The 21,855-nt window shown below is 38.6% G+C and overlaps 1 protein-coding gene across 1 annotated transcript in view; it reads right to left on the bottom strand.

Annotated features, from left to right (window-relative positions):
• BMPR2 (bone morphogenetic protein receptor type 2) overlaps positions 1 to 21,855 on the bottom strand; it is a 57,148-nt gene that overhangs the window by 17,952 nt on the left and 17,341 nt on the right. The window contains exons 2-3 of the mRNA XM_053470766.1: positions 14,695 to 14,868; positions 14,083 to 14,262 (exon numbers count right to left, since the gene is read on the bottom strand). Of these exons, the coding sequence (XP_053326741.1) occupies positions 14,083 to 14,262; positions 14,695 to 14,868 (354 nt within the window). The remainder of the gene's footprint in view (positions 1 to 14,082; positions 14,263 to 14,694; positions 14,869 to 21,855) is intronic.

The following is a 21,855-nucleotide window of genomic DNA, read 5'->3' on the forward strand; positions in this document are numbered from 1 at the left end:
TAGAAATAAACCGATTATTAAGCACCCCAGCAGAGTGACATTGATGCTTTATTACATCATCAAAGGAATGGCAGCACAGAGTCCTTATCAACCCTGATAAAGGTGTTAAGCTATCTAGTCCTTTGATAGGGTAAGAATTTTTGTCATGCTACCGGAGTGCTGCATAATCTTTTTTTGTTGCGTCTGATGTTAGAGTAGGTGGTGGGCCCATAAACCATGTCACCGCTTGGTCTGCTTTTGTTTTGTATTTTGTGTATCAACATGATATTGACTAACGAGGCTAGGCAATCAATGCTGATAAGTAAACTCATCTTAATTCCAACCCTTTCAAGGTTTCTTTAATTAAAGAAATGTGTAAATAAATTCAAGCTAACCTAAGTTGTTGTAGATGACAAACTGTCTTCCCAGCTTTCAATCTTATACATACATGTTTTTTTTAGGATGCCCTTCCATACTGCATGTTCTTGAGGGGATCCTAATAATACCATGAAGGTGATGACTTTCCCTGGACCACATTTTAAACACTGACTATAGCTTAAGCCTTTTATTGGCAATCTGTGTATTTGTTTAAAGGTATTTTTACTGTTAACCTCATAGCTGAGGTCTGTTTCTCAAAGTGCCAACTTAACAAAAGGGGTAGTAATGAGATAACGGGGAATAAATGTGCACCTTTCGAGAGTGTATACCTTTACCCATGGTATATACCTAAAGTTGTTTTTTATTATTTAAATGTGACTTATTTTAATTTGCAAACACTGTTACATAGGTTAATTAGTGCCTACAAGAATTATAGAAAGATGCTGAGAATTTCAATAGCAATATAAAGAATATTAAAAAGAGATCTAGCACCGTGGCATAATTCCTTTAGTGTTGATGTAAGACAAGTTCCAACTTCATGTTCTGCATCCTGTAAATCTAGGTAAGGAAAGTTCTGTTCCAAAACGAGTGCAAACATTTTCACTATGAAAGATGAAACATGCTAAAAATGTACTTCTACAGAACCTAAGATCCCACAACATTAAGAAAGTAGTTATATTTTATAATGTATACAAAAACAATGATGATATTTCCTAGAAATATTTTTTCTGTTTTTTATTCCTTGGTGTGGCATGCTCTCCAAACGGACCTGAGAACAAATTATACTCCGGATACAGAAACTAAACCTAATGTTTGGAGTAGATCCAGCACTGTGTCCAAGCAAGGGAATGATGGGAGAGAACAAACCTCAACTATTGTTTTCTTTCTATAAAAGTAGAACATGAACGATTGATATGAAAACCTGTGATATTTCTTTTGGCCTCTAAATGATCTCATGGAAAAAATAAGGTTATTTCTGACATAGGTCCCTCAACTATAGAATTGATTATTTACCCCATAGCTAAGTCATAAATACACTTACATGGTTTAATCATATATATACTGTATATTTTTACTTTTTTGTTTTTCTAGACTCCAGATACTGACTCAAGATGTGGTTCTCTTGGAAGAGCATCATACAAATGCTGCTAGTCTAGCCTGTAAATAATAAAAAAATATTAATGATAATGATAACAATGATAATATTTATACTAGTGATTTAAAAGGAGAAATAAATATACAATCAGGATTCCGAATATGGAGAGGTATCTGGAATAGAACAATAGGCTCCTTTTACCCTGGCATCCTCATTGATCATCTGATTTTGTACATGAAAGAAATTAAATGTTTCCCAACTGAGACAATTCATTCCTTTTTATCTGCTTAATTCATTCCAAGCCTTTGATTCATAAAGTCATCTCTTTCTATGCCAGACTTGAGACTGCTGAGTTATTTTTCTTTTCAGACTGATGTACCTCCTATGTGTGTGTGTGTTTTTCTCTTATGGCCTAACCGGTTGTGAGGAAGTTAAACCAGGCTCCTCTTCAACACTCAGTACGTCCACTTATGTAGTGTCCTATTTCACAAATGATACTATATATTCCTAAATTGCCTATACCTTTTGATGTTTTTTTTTAAATAAATTGGTTGAAACAGCCAATGAAAGGAAATGGAGATGCTCTTTATGTTCCTAAATTGCATGTGTTAAAAAGTTTAATTGTGTTTCCTTAGACATCAATCAGATTGTGATATGCTACCTGTCTTAAAGGTATGCTGGTGTCTGTCTGTAAGCAAATAATTCAGTGGACTCATCACCATGAGGAGTGTTGAAATTTAGTTTCATACAAAGGCCAATTTCATTCTTTTTATTTTTTTATTCTATTAAAACCACTTTCCACAAAGGCAGCACGTTTATATCAGTCTGAAACCCATTTGGGATGTTATTGTTCTATGGAATATAAGAAATATATGAAGGCTTACACAGACTATATACAAGAGATTATTATGTGTCAGCATGCAGGCATAATAGTGTTTTCTTAAAGCGGGGGGATACATTCTTAAACACAAACTTGCTATACTGTATAAAATAATAGACAATATTTTATCATAACCAAAAAAGTGTTCTTATGATGGTCTCTTTTCTTCCATTATTTTAACTCACTAAAAACTATTTTTCCATTTGAGAATGGTTGGCCAATGAACCGATCTCTACAGCCACAGCAGACAATGGAAACAAATAACTAGATTACAAAAGAAAAAAAAACCATTCTTTTATCTGTCATCATTCCTATGCATGATGAGACTTCACGCAGTTGAGAAATGAATGTGTTGCAGCAGACTGTGACCGAGATAATGCAAATACCAATATTGTTTCAGTACTGTAAAGCAAGGAGCATACTTATCATCCCTGAAGTCTGTTTGATTTTTGAAATGATTGTGAATGATGGCTACAAAGGTAAGCAAACAACTTTACGTAATCATGTTACATCACAGCACAACCACCATTTCCTGAGATAGAGGGTAAATGATAGAGCTTATGTTACAGACAATAATGTTTCATTGAACAGCAATAAATAAGTGATTTGCCACTACAGGGGGGGGGTGATACTGGTGCAAATCTAAAAAGTAACCCTACCACCCTAGCAAGTAAGACCTTCTTTTTCAAACTTTTTACCAAAATCACTCTTCATAAATACCGTATTTGCTTGATTATAAGATGAGTTTTTTCCAGAGCAAATGCTCTGAAAAATACCCCTCGTCTTATAATCGAGGTCGTCTTCTAATCAGACCTCATTCTGCTGGGGCCGTGCTGCTTACCGTGCTTTGGTCGCGAGCAGCGTCTCTGCTATTAGCAGCAGGAGAACAGGAAGGAAGCATATAACTCCTCACATAATCTACCTCCCCCCTCCTTCCTCTGGGGGCGGGGCCAGAGAAGTTGCTCGCACAGCCGGGCCCCTGCAGAAGTCTGCGAGTGGGAGATCTGCAGTTCAGGTAAGGGAGTGGGGTGGGGTGGGGCGTTTGAGCGTGTGTGTATGTGTGATTAACGGAATGAATGAGTATTTAAATGTTTGTGAATGAGTGTGTGTGTGATAGCATGGATGTGTAACGGGGGTGGGGGTGGTAGCATGGCATAGGGAGGCTGTAATCACACTTCTATCATCCCCAGGTTCCAGCATGTACTGGCTGCCTTGGCTTGATAGGAGTGTGATTGCTGTTAGCAGTATATATACCGTATTGGCTCGGATATAGGCCGCCCCCGTATATAGGCCGCACCCTAAAAGTTTGGTGCTTTTTTAAAGAAAAAGTTTTTTTCTTTAAAAAGCACCAAAAAAAACAAACATTCTGCCACTCTGTCTGTCTCCCCCCCCCCGAGATATGCTGCCACTGTCCTCCTCCCCCCGAGATATGCTGCCACTGTCCTCCCTCCCCGAGATATACTGCCACTGTCCTCCCTCCCCGAGATATACTGCCAGTGTCCTCCTCCCCCCGAGATATGCTGCCACTGTCCCCCCCCTGAGATATGCTGCCACTGTCCTCCTCCCCCCCCGACTTACCGGAGCAGACTCCCGGGTGTCTTGCGGGGCCGGCGGGGGGCATCTACGCAATACGCGTATACAACCGGAAGTTGTATACGCGTATTGCGTAGATGTCCTCCGCCGGCGCCCCGCAAGACACCCGGGAGTCTGCTCCGGTAAGTCTTGGGGGCAGAGGTAAAACGCATCGTGTGGACGGTCACCGGCTGCGGCGATGCGGGTAAACAACCTCCCGTGCCGGCACCCCCCCCGTGGAAAGTGCTGGCAGGGGAGGCTGTCTGAGGACATCCGAGAGTAGGATGCAGGTCCCCTGCACCGTTGCGGGGGATCTGTATCCTAACCCCGCTGCCTGCCCTTAAAGTGGGGGAAAAAAGTGCGGCCTATATTCGAGCCAATACGGTATATATATATATATATATATATATATATATATATATATACATACATACATATATATATATATATATATATATATATATCTCCAGAAATGCATTTTAACCCCCTATATGTCACTCAGCCCCATGATATGCCTTTTAACCCCCTATATGCCAGAGTGGCATATAGGGGTATAAGGCATATCATGGGGCAGAGAGGCATATAGGGGGTTAAAAGGCATATCATGGGGCACAGTGCCATATAGGAGGGTATAAGACATTTCTGGAGGCAGAGTGGCATATAGAGGGTTAAAAGGCACATCATGGGGCAGAGTGGCAAATAGGGGGGTATAAGGCATTTCTGGGGGCAGAGTGGCAAGCCTGGGGGCAGATGTGCATAACTGGGGGGGCAGGTTGGCAAATAAAAGGAAATAAAACATTTATTTTTCTCAATCATAGCTTTTATTAAATATGAAAATTAGTTTACATGAATTAATATTTACTAGTAAAACTTTTTTCTTTTTTCCTTATATTCAGGCTTTTTGTTTTTTCCTAAATTAATATTTTGATTTTGGGGGGTCGTCTTATAATCGAGCAAATACGGTAACCCAGCCCTCACTCAGATTCCTGATATATTGATTTTCTATGTCATCCACCTATACCAATGAAATCTTAGATTGTTATATACAAATGCAACCAAAGTGAATAGGATTGCCAATGTCTGGGTAATTCTGTTTTGCCTGTTGTTTACTTGACTGCCACATGTGCCTGTGTTGGCAGTTCTCATAAGTGCATATGCTTTGGAATGTTTTTATTTTATTTATTTTTTTAAGTCCTTGTTTAACCCCAAAAATCTGTAATATTTGTGGAGATTTTAACGTGATGAATGGGTATTGCAAATAGGATTGAAAATTAAGTTCAAGCCAATTTAATCTGATATCTAGCTAAGTGGATAGGGAGGGCTTTAGACTTGGTAAAAGTTATTTTGAACCCTCAGTAGTCCCCTATGATTTTAACCCCTTGAGTCTCCTTTCCTGTGAATAGTGTACACATGTAAACTATATATTTTTTCAAGGAGAGATAGAGCTTTCTTTTGATACCATAGTTAGATGAGTAGCTGAGAATGTAGGATGAGAAATGTAGTAAAAACTAGCAAAAATTAGAAGAAAAAAAAAACATTTTTGTCCAGCCTGGTCTCCCGTGTAGCAGCAAGGTAGGGAAGTACCGGTGCGTCCATAGGGGCACACCCAGGACACTGCATAATGCTCAGAAAAGGTCCTCACACAACTTAAAACACCCAAGACACAACGCACAGGATATTGCAGTACACACAGGCATAGCACAAAGGACACGGCATAGCACACAGGACACAACATAATACAGACTTAACACAAAGGATTCGCCTGACACAGAAATTATGATCCTCTTCATAGAACACAAAAAATACCTAGAGCATACCTAGAAATTAAAATATGGTGAAGGGTAGATCAAGCATAATATAAAAGAGAAACGTATAACGAACGCGATATATATATACCGTATTTGCTCGATTATAAGAAAATGGTTTTTTTTCCAGGTAAATGCTCTAAAAAATACCCCTCATCTTATATTCAAGGTTGTCTTATAATCAGGATTAAGATTCAGGTCCCCCGCAGTGCTGTCGGAGACCTGGATCCTGAGCAGATAACCAGCGGAGGTTGTCTACGTGCATCATGCAGGCGTTCACCGGCTGCCAGAGTGGAGGATCCCCCACAGCGCTGCAGGAGACCCGGATCCTCCTCTCTGGCAGCCGGTGAACATCTGCGCGATGCACACAGGCAACCTCCGCTGCTACCCGAGACTTCTGCCGGGGCTTCTATGAAGGAGCATCGGCGTGATAACTTCAATAACTTGAAGTAATCGTTTACTTTATCAGTCTCTCACATCCTTGTGGAGGAATTTTGGGCCACTCTTCTATACAACGTTGCTTCAGTTCATTGAGGTTTGTTGGCATTTGTTTATGCACAGCTCTGTTAAGGTACCGCTACAGCATTTCAATCAGGACTTTGACTGGGCCATTGCAACACCTTTTCTTTTTCAGCCATTCTGTTGTAGATGTGTTTAGGATTATTGTCCTGTCCTCTCCTATTGTCTCACTCCCCTCAACCACCAACTAGATTGTAAGTTCGCAAGAGCAGGACCCTCTTCTCCTTTGCACCAGTTTGTTATTGTAGGTGTTATGTGTTTATAAAATGTTCTATGAATGTAACAGCGCTGCGGAATTGGCCGGCGCTTTACAAATAAATGTAATGTAATATTGCATGACCCAGTTTCGGACAAGCTTTAGCTGTCAGAAAAGATGGCCTCACATTCAACTCTAGAATCCTTTGGTATACAGAGGAGTTCAATGACTAAAAGGTTTCTAGATCCTGTGGCTGTATCTGATGTTGTATTTACTGAATTTGAGTTCTGCTAAAGAACAGATCATTGTTGTTGTGTCCTTTATGTAAAGCCATAGCATTCAAAGAGGGTGTACTTTCACATGACTGTGATATGTGTGTGTATTTTTGTAAACACAAATACAGTTATTGGGGTGAAAAAGTGCATCATCAAATGGTTCCAGGAAGTATACATATCTTTTACCTATCCCATGCAATTTTTCTGCACATATTTTATTTTGCCTTTGTATTGTGTTAAGGCCTTATGTTTTTTATAACATTGGTTTATACAGGATTTGTGTTTAAGGTTTAGTCTATTTCATATGTAATTAACTTTGCTACCACATGTCTCGGCAATTCATTGCTTTGCTGCAGAGGGGTTAATTGATTTTATATCTTTCCTCTGTGATGGTGTAGGCAGACAGAGGCATGAGGAAGCAGACAGACTGCCTCCAGGCTGGGCCATATCCAGGCTCCAGCATTCATAAACATCCCAGGCTCCAATCAGCCAGGCAGTGATACACCCCCACTAAATCCTTCTCACCCCTCACCCCCCTTACTCAGGAAACGCCTTCCTGGTTACAGATTTTCTCCCATCCTCTCCTTAAAGGTGATGCAGACCCTGCAGAAATAGCCTAGCAGTAATATTTACATCATATTAACCTACTAACATGGCATTGTGAAGGTTCTTTTCACACAAACATATTTGGTCGTTTAAACATCTTTTACTTGTCTCTTAGATTGTAAGCTTATATGAGCCGACCCCTCCTCCTCATTATTATTATCTTTTATTTACATAGTGCCAACAATTTACGCAGCGCTTAATACAATACATATATTCAAGGAGTATGACAAGACGACAATTGACAGACTAAGAGAAACCGATACATTCACCTAATGTTTCTGTAAAGTCCAAATTGTTATGGTATGCACTACTTGTTATGTCTTGTCTACCCATAGTACAGCACTGTGGAATACGCTGACGCTATATAAATCAATAAATAAAAGTAATCAACTAGGACTAGTGTATATTTAAGGAAAAATTCTAATCCAATGCTGGAAAAAATACGGTAATCATCATGAACATTCTACTGGCTGCACTTTCACCACTTTGTACCAAAACAGCTACTAAATAAACATAAACCCCAAAATATTTTAATTGCAAGTTTTTTTTTTGCATTGGTGACTAGATTCTAGTATTTTGATTTTTTGTAAGAGGATGGATTTTTTGTAAGAGGGTGGTGGCTGCTTGGTAAACTAGTTAAGTAAACTTAACAAAGTTAAGTTAACGTAACAACGTTGTGTCTGCTGTCAATTGCAATGTGCTATGCAGCAGCAATGACTTGAATTCTTATAAATAAACCAGCACTAAAGAAACGTGATACAGTATTCAGGTGCATTTTTGATTGTCATTGCACTTTCATTTCTTCCAGAATCAACCTTGGAATGGAAGACTTGCACTTAGACTTTAGACATGCTAAAAAACAAACAAACAAAAAAAACAATGATGCTCTATCAAAAATGTTTACTGAAGTGTGCATTATTTTGTGAAGGGTGAAAAAAAGGGTCAAGAACATAGGAACATTACACAGAAACATATATAATGTACACACCGCACAACAAAAATTAATTTTATTTCTAATTATGTATAAATTCACACATACACGCATTATATATATATATATATATATATATACACACACATACATACACACATATACACACACACATTCACTGGCCACTTAGTATTAGTATTAGGTATACCTGTTCAAATAGCTAATCAGCCAATCACATGGCAGCAACCCAATGCATTTAGGCATGTAGACGTGGTCAAGACAACTTGCTGAAGTTCAAACTGGGCATCAGAACGGGGAAGAAAGGGGATTTAAGTGACTTTGAACGTGGCATGGTTGTTGGTGCCAGACGTGCTGGTCTTAGTATTTCAGAAATTGCTGATCTACTGGGATTTTCACGCACAACCATCTCTAGGGTTTACAGAGAATGGTCCGGACAAGAGAAAATATCCAGTGAGCGGCAGTTGTGTGGATGAAAACGCCTTGTTGATGCCAGAGGAGAATGGGCAGACTGGTTTGAGATGACTGAAAGGCAACAGTAACTCAAATAACCACTTGTTACAACCAAGGTATGCAGAATACCATCTCTGAACACACAACACGTCGACCCTTGAAGCAGATGGGCTACAGAAGCAGAAGACCATACCTGGTGCCACTCTTGTCAGCAAAGAACAGGACACTGAGGCTATACTTTGCACAGGGTCACCAAAATTGGACAATGGAAGACTAGAAGAATGTTGCCTGGTCTGATGAGTCTCGATTCCAGCTGCGACTTACAGATGGCATGGTCAGAATTTGGCATAAACAACATGAAAGCATGGATCCATCCTGCCTTTTATCAACGGTTCAGGCTGGTGGTACAATGGTGTGGGGGACATTTTCTTGGTACACTTTGGGCCCCTTAGTACCAATTGAGCATTGTTTAAACGCGACAGCCTACCTGAGTATTTTTGCTGACCATGTCCATCCCTTTATGACCACAGTGCACCCATCTTCTGATGGCTACTTCCAGCAGGATAATGCACCATGTCACAAAGCTCACATCATCTCAAACCGGTTTCTTGAACATGACAATCAGTTCACTGTACTCCAATGGCCTGCACAGGCACCAGATCTCAACCCAAAGAATTAGTTCTTAAGCAGTGATGTTGGATGAGAAGGTCTGGCTCACAATCGGCATTTCAATTCTTAAAAAAAGGTATTCAACAGGGTTCAGGTAAGGGCTCTGTGCAAGCCACTCGAGTTACTCCACATCAATCTCTTTATACTATGTCTTTATGGACCTTGGTTTGTGCACAGGGGCACAGTCAGGCTAGAAGAGGAAATAGCCTCCCCCAAACTGATGCCACAAAATTGGAGGCATACAATTCTCTATAATGTATTTGTATGCTGTTTGCACTAACATCATGCTTCACTTCAATTAATGGGAATAGCCCATACCCTAAAAAATAGCTCCTCGCTATTATCCCTCATCAAACTTTACAGTAAGCACTATGCATTCTGGTAGGTAGTGTTCGTCTGCTATTAGCCAAAAAAACAGATTTGTCCATCATATATAGTGCAGTATGATTTATCACTCCAGAAAAAAGTTTCCACTGTTCCAGAGTCCATTGGCAGAGTATTTCACAAAACTTGAGTGTGGCTGAAACTTAATAATTAGGAGGGATGCCCACATACTGGTCATAAAGTATAGCTAGACAGACAGAGATAGATAAGATGTGTACAACCCCAATGTGTGATTCCTTACCAATTGTTACATTAAATAGTTAAAGCTTAACAACTTAACCTTTGTTAACTATAACCTTTGTACTCAAGACTTGGCAATCTGCTCTAGACATAATTGCTCTTTTGCTTGTGTGGGGAGTGTCACAACTACACTGCCACAACCTGAAGATTCTCTGTGGTGACCAGGAGAAGCGGCGCTTCACCCAGAGTCTCCGGGCAAAACTCGGATAGTTCCCAGGTATGGCTTCAACAATTTAGTTATTAAAAAAACTGCCCACTGTGATATGCCTGGGGTTAAATAAATCAAGCAAAAAAAAAAGCTTCAGGAATCCAATCCAAATTGTGACCCCAAACTAAATTATCAGACAACAGCCCAATATAGATACCTTGTAATTATCTGATTCTCCTTTCCTGTCTGATACAGTATAGGATTCTGGAAATGGGGATATTTATGGCAGAAGGGCAAGCAAGCACCTTAAGCCATGTGGTTTTAATTAACTAGGCATGGGGTTAGCACAAAACATGAGGGAGTGATTTAAACAGACAATCTAAAGAATTAAACATCTACAATTAATATTCCCAGTAGAGATGACATTTTAAGAGATGGAATATGGAAGTTTTTTTAATCTCAGCTTTAAACTCAGCTTTCTACACATATGTGTATGCACATTTGATGCAATATTTAAAGGTGTAACTTTTTGTAGTAATAAAAGAGTAGTTACTTTAACAGCTTTTCTTATAGATAAATATTTTTTTATTTTTTTGCTTCCTCATCAGTTTAATTGTTTTGGAGATATTTGGTTTAACCATTTTATGCATCGGGATGTACAATGGCATCCTTAAAAATGTGTCCAGAATGCATCATGTTCAATACAAGAAGGAGTAATAAAAGGAGAAGAGACCCAACAGGGCTTGCCCAGACCCTGCTATATTCTTGGATTACTACCTTCTTAAAAAAATAAATAAATAAAAAAAAAAAAAAAAAAAATCAAGGTTACTTAGTCATGCCTCCTAATCACATTGAGATCAGCTATAGGGGAAATCACAGTGTGAAGAGTAAGAGTTTCTCCTTCTTCAAAATAATAATAATTCCCAAAGGGATCTCTAGTATTATGTTGTATTTAAATACTCTGACAAGAAATAATTAAAAAAACCTTCAATGCTTCCAAAACCAACGTTTTTCAAATATATATATATATATATATATATATATATACATATATATATATATATATACATTTTTCTTTTTTTTTGGCATGGGCACCTAGTCTATGGTAAACATAAGACTGTAGAAATGTGGGTTTAAAACATTTTCCTCTATTATTTCAAAACACAAACTAAGTCATGGACTATGCATATATAAAAAATTAATATAAAACCTCATATGTTCTTTGAAAAAAAAAATCTGATTTGTCTAGGTACCCAAAACAAGGGAATTATGGTTAAACATATGGTAAAAATATGAAATGCCCCACGGTCATGAAAGGGTTAGAGAAACTAGAGCATTTTAGCTCAGAGACCTGTCGTATAACAAGTATATGAAATAGTAAAACAAACAGGAAACATCTATATCAATAAAAACACAAGTGCAAGAACAGTAATATTAATTACAACTATATTATTCACTTGATTCCTCCAGAGATGTAAGTCAGCCTGCACAGGCCTAGCTATTAGATTATGTATCTGTTCTATGTTTTTTTTCATTGAGAAATCTAAACTCACTAGAAAAAACAACTATCTTTCCTCATTTTGTTGACATATCCAGAAATGTAGCTCAAGCGGCAAACAAGTATTGATTAGATTTTGTAGATCAGGAAATCAAGAGGAGATTAAAAGCAAGAGGTTCACACGTACTTAGTAGCGTATTCTTTCCTAAGCCTACTGGACCTAGGGTAGCAAATCAAGTACTACTGATCTGTCCAACACTTATTTACGCTATGGAGCTCTATGCCGAGCTGGAAGAGCCTCCAGTTCAGTAGATTACATTAAATTAATTTCTATAGTGCCAGCAGATTCCATAGTACCTGACACTGGACGCCTTTAAGAAACATTATATCTTGGTGCCCTGGGTCAGACCAAGTGCAGCGCTCAATGTAAATACCTTTATATAATGGTAGAAGCTAATACAGTGAAGGAAGTTAAATATGCACAGGATCGACATAAAGCTATCCTGATAAGACCAAAGACTGGTTAAGGTTTGGATTCTTACATCAGGAAAATACGGCAGACTAGATGGCCTGAATGGGTCTTATGTGCTGTCAAATTCTATTTTCTATATAATACTCTTGAACCATTGTACAGTGTTGCAGAATATGACAGCGCTATAAAAAACAATAAATGATAATCAAATAATCAGTTGTGCGCTGACACTGAAAAATAAACATGGATACAGACAAAAATATTTGAGAAGAATAAACCTTATTAGAAGGACCACTGACCATGCACAGAAATCATACACAGCAATGCATTTATCATGGTGTTTGCTTCCTACACTTCCTGTCTGCTGAAGACTTATTATTGTCTCTAAAACCCCCTATCAAACAAACGTGCACTCCGAGATAATATAATAGCAAACAGTTCCCCTTAACTGGTGCTTTCCTGTTTACTTTTAAAGTTCTTACAAAACTAACCACAAAATGCGAAATGTCTGTTTGAGTGCTCCTAATTATCTCGCTGCTCTCTGCTGATGTCATGATAAAAATGTGTAGAACATTTAATTATACCTTCATTCAGCTTAAACATATTAGGGGAAGGTACATCAACGTTGTTTGTCTGCCTTTTATTTGGTAGAAGAGAGGGGATATGTAAGTGCTTTTGGCTCGAAAATAGAAAATAAAAAATGGGTAAAAATAGACACAAACAATGCTTGCAAATATTAAATTAAGGAATGTTATCATTAAATTTACTACATGCACAATTTTGGCACAAACATACACCTTGTGCCAGATTTATTTATATGCTTCTAAGCGTTTGGTTACCCATAAGCAGTAGCGTAACTAAAGGGGGGCGAGCGGTATACCCCGGGTGCCACTCATCAGGGGGGGTGCCTGGTTGCCTAACGGCCGCCTAATAGGCCTGCTGCTTATTGCTGTGGCGCCCGTGTACTCTATGAGGAAACTCTTTTCCAGCGCAGGGGGTGCAGGAACATGGGCAGGAATAGAGTTTCCTCATACAGTGCGCGGGGACCACACCAGTAAATTATATCCAAAAATGTATGGTAATAAACAAGGGAACACGGGCATCTATCATTACAAATCATCCCCAAATACTTTACATGGATGTCTCCTGTGCTATATTCATGTGATGTGAGTGCATCACATCTTATTTGTGCATGCGTGTGAGGAACCGTTTTACTGGTTCTATTATGAGATACTGTAAACAAAAAACAATTTAGGCAGCTAAGGGCCCATGAATAATATGAAGGTACTTAAACTACACAGCAGGCAATATGAGGATCTGGAGGTATATAGACAGATTGAAGTACACCACGAGCTTATGTGACGTAGGTTAGGTTTGTGATTAGGTTTAGTGATGCCCTTGTTTTGATCAAGTCCTCCCTCCATCCCCTTTTATCCAAATTTAACTCACTTTTTTAAGATACTTGCATTTAACATACTTGCATTTCTTTTTATTACATAAATATAAGTAAAGAAAGAGGTAGGTGTTATCAGTTCCCATGATTTATCAGTAACAATAATCCAGTAAACACTATTTCTAATCATGATGTTAGAAACAAAAAAATAAAAGTGGTAATTCATGATTTTATTTAAGTATCATACTTGTTATTCTGAAAATAACTAATAAAAACGAACATGTCTGTATATTTGAAAAAAATATTTTGGCTACCCAAAATAGAATAGGAGCAACCTTGCTACAAAGTTCCAAAAGTAGCAACCGCTAAAATCTTCTCGTTTACTCAACAGTTATGATTGCCATAGCGGTAAGACCACTTTTGAAAATTCATCAGAATCACCTTTCACAAAAAAAACCCAAATGTTAACAAACAATGTAAACCAATAAATCCTGAGCATTTTAGTGCTAGGTTTTTATATATTTTTGCACGACAGACACGAAGCACCATCAAGACACACGGCTTACTTACTGTATGGTGTGGTATCTGTGGGGTCTGGTGGGGTGAAGTTCTCAGTGAAGTTGACATTGCACATGTCTGCACTGCAGCAGCAGAAACGGTAAGTACCACTTTGTATGAGTGGTGGGGTGGTGGTCACAACACATTCCTCATAGTGGCAGTCATGCGGGTCACCTTTGTATGACCAGCAGCCTGAAACACACGAATACTAGCATGAGATGCAGTTGTCTGTCTCACCTGGTGCTAAGACCAGCCCAAGTTTGTAATGTACATATATTACATATCATAAGTAAATACCATCTACATATAGCTTCACAACCATGAAATAACAGTAAAGAAAATGAATCACCACACATATTTTCATTGTTTGGTGCACATGGTTTATTCTTCTGCTAAATTAAACAATAAGCAAATTTGTGCTCCTTTACCCAAAAATATTCCTTACCCATGACCTAGGACTGTATTATTGTGGTGACTGTAACATTATTCATTTTAGGTCTGGAATAGTTTCCTGACACATGTATTACATGTTTTACGTGTTCTTGGCTAACGTGAAGAAGCTTGTTTTAAAGTACAGTAGGGTTTAGTATGTTTGTGTGCAGGACAGTGTCACATCTTACTTACCTTGTTTAACTAGATTGATTTCACCTTCTTTTGTTTTTTCCCATAATCCAAAGCAGGTACTTCCTTTGGTACACTCAACCGTTCCGTTCTCCTGGGATATCTGACTTTCACTGACACCTTGGTCCTGCTGGTTTGGATCTTTATACGCACACAAACGTTCCTCACTCTGAGCAGCTGTGGGAAAAGAAGAAATAAAATTAAAATATTAGTTTCACAGAAAGAATATGGCTGCTGTTTTGGTAATCTTAGTTTTTCCGCATGGTTTGCAAAGGCATAATGAACACATGAACTAATGTGGAAATTGTCACTTGTATTATTAATGTGTGATCTCACTTCACTTCACCCAGTAATATCCTGGGTCTTCTGCAACTTACATTAAGGGTTTTTTTCACATAAATGAGCCCCAAATGAATTAACAGCTCTGACAAGATCTGTGACTTATCAATTAATCAATTTAAAAAAGATTAGTATGAAAAGGCAGGATAAATCCCTGCCCTTGCTAAGGTTGCCTGAACCAATTAACTACAGTCAGCAACTTAACAACAGGGGAGAGAATTCTTAATGGGCAGAAAAAACCTTGCAGATCCTGAGAACAGGAAGTTAAACTGGCAGACCCCGTGGTATTCACATAAGGTTTCTAACACATACCTTGAGAAAAACTATAAATGCTAAAAGTTGAAAATGCAAGTTGACAAAGTACAGTTTTTAAAATGCAACACATTGGTGACCTAGAAAAAAGCTAAATGTCCAAGTCATCTAATTCAAAAATGCAAGCATCTCTTTTACAAGCCGAAACCTGCTGTTCTCACAGGCTACGCTGCTACACTTGAATCCATCATTACAAACAATCTGCTATTCAATTATCACACACTGTATTGACCAGCTACACAATATTTATTAAAGTAGGAACAATTACGTTAGCTGGTTAAACCCACAGGCCAAATGGTTTTAGATTAACATTTATTGAAGCAGAACTAAAATAATTTCAGAACTGAATGCAGTCGGAACGAGATTTGTTTTTTTGTCTTTTTTTCCGGAAAAAAACAGGCCCCGACGGGCCTGTCTCTTTAAATAGAATAGGTCCACAGTCGAACACCATGCTGTATGCTCCTAGTCACATGAAGACATTTCCGTCTCAATGACAGCTGTGTGAAGCATAAATACTCAGCTGTTATAGTCTGTGATAGTCTTTTAATGGCACATGGAAGGACAAAATACTAATGCATGTTCATATAAAAGTAATGGGCACTAGTAATTTAATACAATCACAAATTACATTTTACTACATAGAAATCAAACAATTACCGTATTTGCTCGATTATAAGACGAGGTTTTTTCCAGAGCAAATGCTTAGCGTAGAGGGTGTAGAGCTCTACGCGATTGTTAAATGGGGGGCATAAGGCATTTCTGGAGGCAGAGTGCTCTGTGAAATGCCTTTTAACCACCTTAATGCCCCTCTACAGCCAGAAATGCCTTTTGACCCTCTATACGCCACTCTGCCTCCTGAAATGCCCTATACCTCCCTATATGCCACTCTGCCCCATAATATGCCTTTTAACCCCCTAAATGCCAGAGTGGCATATAGGGGTATAAGGCATTTCTGGAGGCAGAGTGGCACATAGGGGGTCAAAAGGCATATCATGGCGCACAGTGGCATATAGAGGGTTAAAAGGTGTATCATGGGGCACAGCAGCATTTAGAGGGTTAAAAGGCATATCATGGGGCACAGTGGCATATATGGGGTATAAGGCATTTCTGGGGCAGAGTGGCAAGCCTGGGGGCAGATGTGCATTATTGGGGGGGGCAGGTTGAAAAAAAAGGAAATAAAAACAAAATATTTTTCACAATCGTAGCTTTTATTAACAAACAATTGTTCACATAGTCTACATGAATTAACATTTACTGGTAAAACTTTTTTCCTATAGGGTCGTCTTATATTCAGGCTTTTTCTTTTTTCATAAATCCATATTCAGATTTTGGGGGGTCGTCTTATAATCAAGCAAATACGGTACTTTTGTGACAAAAGGAGGGACAAATAACAAATATCTGTGTAGGTTTTAGGCCTGGATATTGTACGGCGGTGAAATACAGAAACATATAATTTGACAGTAGATAAGAACCTTTCAGCCCATCTAGTCTGCTCATTATTCCTCCTCTAAAGACTCACCTCTTAGTCTGTCCTTGGTCTTGTCTTAGATTCAGGATAGCCATATGCCTTATACCATACATTTTTTTGTGCTCCACCACTTCTGCTGGGAGACCGTTACACTTATCTGTCCCATTTTTGTGGGTAGTGGGGATCATGGGCCAGGTGGGGATATCTTCTCATCTCCCTTGACCAACCCAGGAAGCGGTAAAATCAAGGGAGATCTATGCTCCCACACGGCCACCTTGTTATGCTAAATGCTGCAAGTGACCCTGGCCTCTACTGCACCTGACCCTGCCAAGTCCACCTCTGACCCCACCCTCAACTAAGGGGTCCTGATTTGGACATCTACAATGCTGAAGGGTAGGGCATCTGTATATTTTTCTTGATAATGTATCAAAGAGAGTACACAAAATAGTATTTGACAATTATTGTCTGATGTTTGTATTTTAAAATCATTTCATGGAACGTTAGGTAGTATTAAAGAGATGTCTTCTTGTTTTATCTTCTGCAGGAATTAAACAATGTGAGATGCCTGGCATATCCCCCAGGAGAGCAGATAGTTCTCTTGTCAAAAGATCTTACCTTTTACACTAATAAACACAAAGTCACAGCGGAGATGACTGTTTCACCTATTCTTTTATGCACAAAAAATGCAAATGTGATTGATATTAAGCTACACAGCAATGTATTTTTTTTTCTGACAGACCCTGTATTTGAAATATTTTTATGACATGTTATATACACATGTATCTTTCTAAAAATAATCATTACGTAAAATGTGGATGTCACAATCAACAGATTCATATTTTTCTCTATTTTCCCTCTATTGTTGGTGTCCTATCAACTGATAGGTTGGTCACTTGTGGTCCCCTGGAGCAATGCTATCGCAATGAGAGATAAAGGATCTGTCTTAATTAGCTTACATTTCTTTTTATTAAGCAGCATCTTTACTTTGACAGACATCATGCTTGATGTTATATTTGCTAATGACATTACGGTGAAATGAACTCTAACCCCAACGTAAACTGTCTGACTGTGGCCTTCAGTTTACCTGTGGTTTCAGTTTACTGTTCCTCGACAGATAAACCATTGTTTGTTGAACACCTGCCCTACTTATCTAATACTTTTGCCAGGACTCACATTAGTGACTCTTCATTTATAAAGTAATTATACAAAAGCTGGGGTTTATTTGATTTATTTTTTTATATAGCTGCTCATTATTTCCCCTTTTTCACCACAGAAAAGGCCTTTACTTTCGTGGTACAGGTAATGGAGTAGCTCCACAGAAGTCAGTCTATGCACTTAACTCTGACAAAGTAGCTTTTCAGAGCTTGGCATATTCACCATTTTCTAGTATATCTTTACTTCAAAGATTTCAATGGGTATTTAGTAGCTCTACTGTTATACAGCACTTATTGTCTGAGGTAGCATGTAATGTGATTCCTTTTACGGTATATGGTCTGGTGTAAAATTCACATAAGCTTCAGTTTGAACTCGTACACCATACTACTTCTGATCCCTAGCCTTTTAAGACATGAAATCCTTATTGACGATTCTACGTTTCCAGGACCTGATTGACATAGGGGTTAATGGAGCTGAAGCTACAGGCCTATGTGTTTTTAAAAGGTGTCAGCAGCTAGCACAGAGCTGCTTGTAAACATAAATTACTGGGTGGCAGGCAGCAGAGAAGGATGAGAAGATAGAAGTCTCCCTCCAACCAGCCCACATTAGTGAAGAATGTTAATGTCTTTGACATAGATCAAAACATTTATTAATTCCGTACTTTACAAGAGGTAAAGATCCCTTAATCCAGCAAAGTGCTTTGTAAGACTGTCTACCAGATCGATGTCTACCAGATTTCTGATCAGGTGAAACCCACAAACAAGAAACTAATGGGAGATGGGCTGAACTTCTCACCACATGATGTACAAGGAGGGAAAGTTTCAAAGAACCCACTTTTGCACCAATAAACCTAGGGTGCCCTCTAATACCCATGGCCCCCTGCAAAGGGCCTGTGTTATGCCCCTGCACAAAAAAAGCAGAGACAAACATCAGTGACCAGATCTTAGTATTGTACGTTATTTTCTGTGACCTTTTCCGTTTACATCACATTAATTGCATTGTGTATAATCTCACACTGCCTACAAAAGTTACTGTTAAGTAGCAGTGCTCAAGCACTGGCTCAACCTCTCAACCAGTGCCGAATCATCATTTAAAATGTCAGTAGCAGCTCTCCAGCAATGAAATTGTAAACTCAGCAACCCACAGAAATGCTCACGAAAAACGTATTTCTTCACAGTCTCCACAATGTCCCCTGTACAAGCATCAGACTGACTGCTACACAATCTTTAGGAACCCTGCAAAATCCTGATGAAAGTATTGGAAGCATTGTATCTGCATTGATGTGAGCTTTATGTGGAGTTGCCCCTGCAGAAAGACTAACTTTATGGTTTGCAACTTTTATATTCAGCTGGGCACAGAATATTTTGTTTAAAAAAATAAATAAATATATATATAGTGTGACACTGTACATGCCAGGTGTGGATTTTGTACAGAGGTGTACGAAAGTTCCAGTTGAAGACTTTTGATGGACATTTAAATTCAGAATATGGGAGAGCATCGAGGAACTAGGAAGTCACACTGTGCTCTCAGGGCAAGGAAGGGCTAAGACAATGAAGGCATTATCTTTCTGGACCCGTGTCTGCTGTCTAGGGGAGGATTTTCTGATTTAGCTGGGTCTGGCTGCGAGGCTTAAGCTAGTGCATATTTAGGCTCATCAGTCGGCCCAGCAAACGATAGGACTGCGAAAGCTCCAATGGGAGCTAGCTTTTTATTTTATTATTTAGTTTACTTTAAGACTCCGAGAAGAGACTTTAGTGGCCCTTAGCTAAGGAGTGCGTCACAGCAGATCAATTTAAACAGAGAGGTAAAGAAAGTGGAGGGATTGAGAGAGACACACACAGTTATTCACGTACCGCTGCACACACACATATAGCTTTCAATGAGTGTATTGTATATCATTCTATTTTTAGCCCATGAGAAATGGATGACTGTAGGGGGAGTTATTACATATTACAAGCAATAAGATTATTTTAACATTAGTCTTGCAGCCTTCAGGATTTATAGAGAAGTGTAACAATAGATATCTCTTGTCCCTGAGGCTGCTGACTGTTTTTCCAGTAGCTGGCCGGCTTTATTAGCAGTGGGTGGTGAAGATCCCGTCTTATCATTTAAGGGTGCCAGAGTTCATGGTCTCTGCTGGATTTGTCTGTCTCCTGGGTCTTTCTTTATCTAAAATGTTGGAATGGAGAAATCTGCATTCCCTTGAATGAACATATTGAGACATTTCTCTCATCGAGACCAATGTGATTTTAAGGCTATATTGAAACATTTGCTACATTCTGCATTCTGTGAACTCAATATCCTAAAACCTGTTATATTTGAAAACAACAAACATTCCCAAGCTGGTGATATCAGGGACTTGAAACCCCAACTGGCCCGGCGGCTTACCGGTAAAGTCCTGCTTAAGCGAATGAATGCAGACTGTAAATAACACATTGCCTCAACTGAGCTTGAGTTTTGGAAGCAGCAGTTCTCTAATGCAACCTAAAAATGTTATTGAATCAACCTATTAAATGACATTTTCTGATCATTATATATAGATTAATAAATGATGTATGTGTAAGTCCCTATAGAAGCATTTTCTAAAAAAGGGATTTTACTGCCAAAGCAAACAAACATTCTCAATTATTAGAATGTGTCTGTTGTTTTAATCTTATAAACATCAACTGCACACACATCATTTAGGCATGTTCATGCGTGAGCGGTTTTAAGTAAGATGTGGGTATTAAAAACTGTGCATTCCTGAATACCGTATTGACCTGAATATAAACCTTTTTTTTTTTATTTGCAAAGTGTGGTTTAATGGAGCTGGAAATGAAACGACACAGAATAAAGAAGCATGGGTGTAGGGCGTAGATATATTTTAAGTTTTAAGAACAATATGGAATTCAGGAATTAGGTTTTATCCTTAAAGGAACTCTCCAGCCATCATATACTCTCCAGCCATCCCTGCTTTCTGCTTATACATGGTGTACTAACCACCAGTCAGCTCTATCGATGGCTCAATGAGTGATCTTGGAGGGGGGGATGGGTATGTGCAGAAAGTGTACCCATTGATGTAAATGGCAGCAATATCCCACCAGCGTGCTTTAAGCAGCTAATCAGTGGCACCTAAAAGGTAAGGGACTCGAGTATCCCTTAAAGTGCAGTCACTTAAAATGAGCATTTGGAATTGAAAACAGTAATGTACACCTCAATAGGTTTTACCCTGTGTTTGCCCACAAATAAATGGTTATTCCATTCACAGAAATATTTCTAAAATGGAGACATTCTTTCCTTTCAATTCAAATGAGTGCAAAATACAAGGAAAAGGGTTTTTAAAATGATTTCCAAAAGATTACAATTGTGAGGATTCAAATAACCACAATATTGGTCCTGATAAAAACCAGTATAAGAGGTGAGAGTATTTCAAAGTTAAATCATATATTAGAACAGCACCAGCTGTGATCCTCCTATATCACTTAATCAGAGACAAAAAATGAAGGAATCGCTTCCAGAATTACTGCCTAGTCATTTTGAGACTAAAGTAGATGGTATTGGGTATGATTGTATTGATTACAATTTAAAAGTGTCTTAAAACCTTGAATAATAAATCCTGGCAATACTGTGCTTGGGTATTATACCCAACTTGCATTATAATAATATTACTCCTCAATAATAAGATTTAAATGTCAGCAATGCTCATATCTCTTTTATCTAGAACCAGAACGCAATGTACGGTCTGCAGCATGTTTGCTCTTTCACAATCCTTTTTTTCACCATGGCCTTGTACTGGGTATCACCCTAGCTTGTGTACAGACCTCAGCACACCAAAAGAATTTATATACAAAAAAGATCCACCAACACATACAGGAGGTGGCTGGCACATGGAGAATGAGTTTTCATATCAA

The sequence above is a fragment of the Spea bombifrons genome, chromosome 7 (genome assembly GCF_027358695.1).
Source record: "Spea bombifrons isolate aSpeBom1 chromosome 7, aSpeBom1.2.pri, whole genome shotgun sequence".
In the NCBI taxonomy this organism is placed as follows: domain Eukaryota; kingdom Metazoa; phylum Chordata; class Amphibia; order Anura; family Pelobatidae; genus Spea; species Spea bombifrons.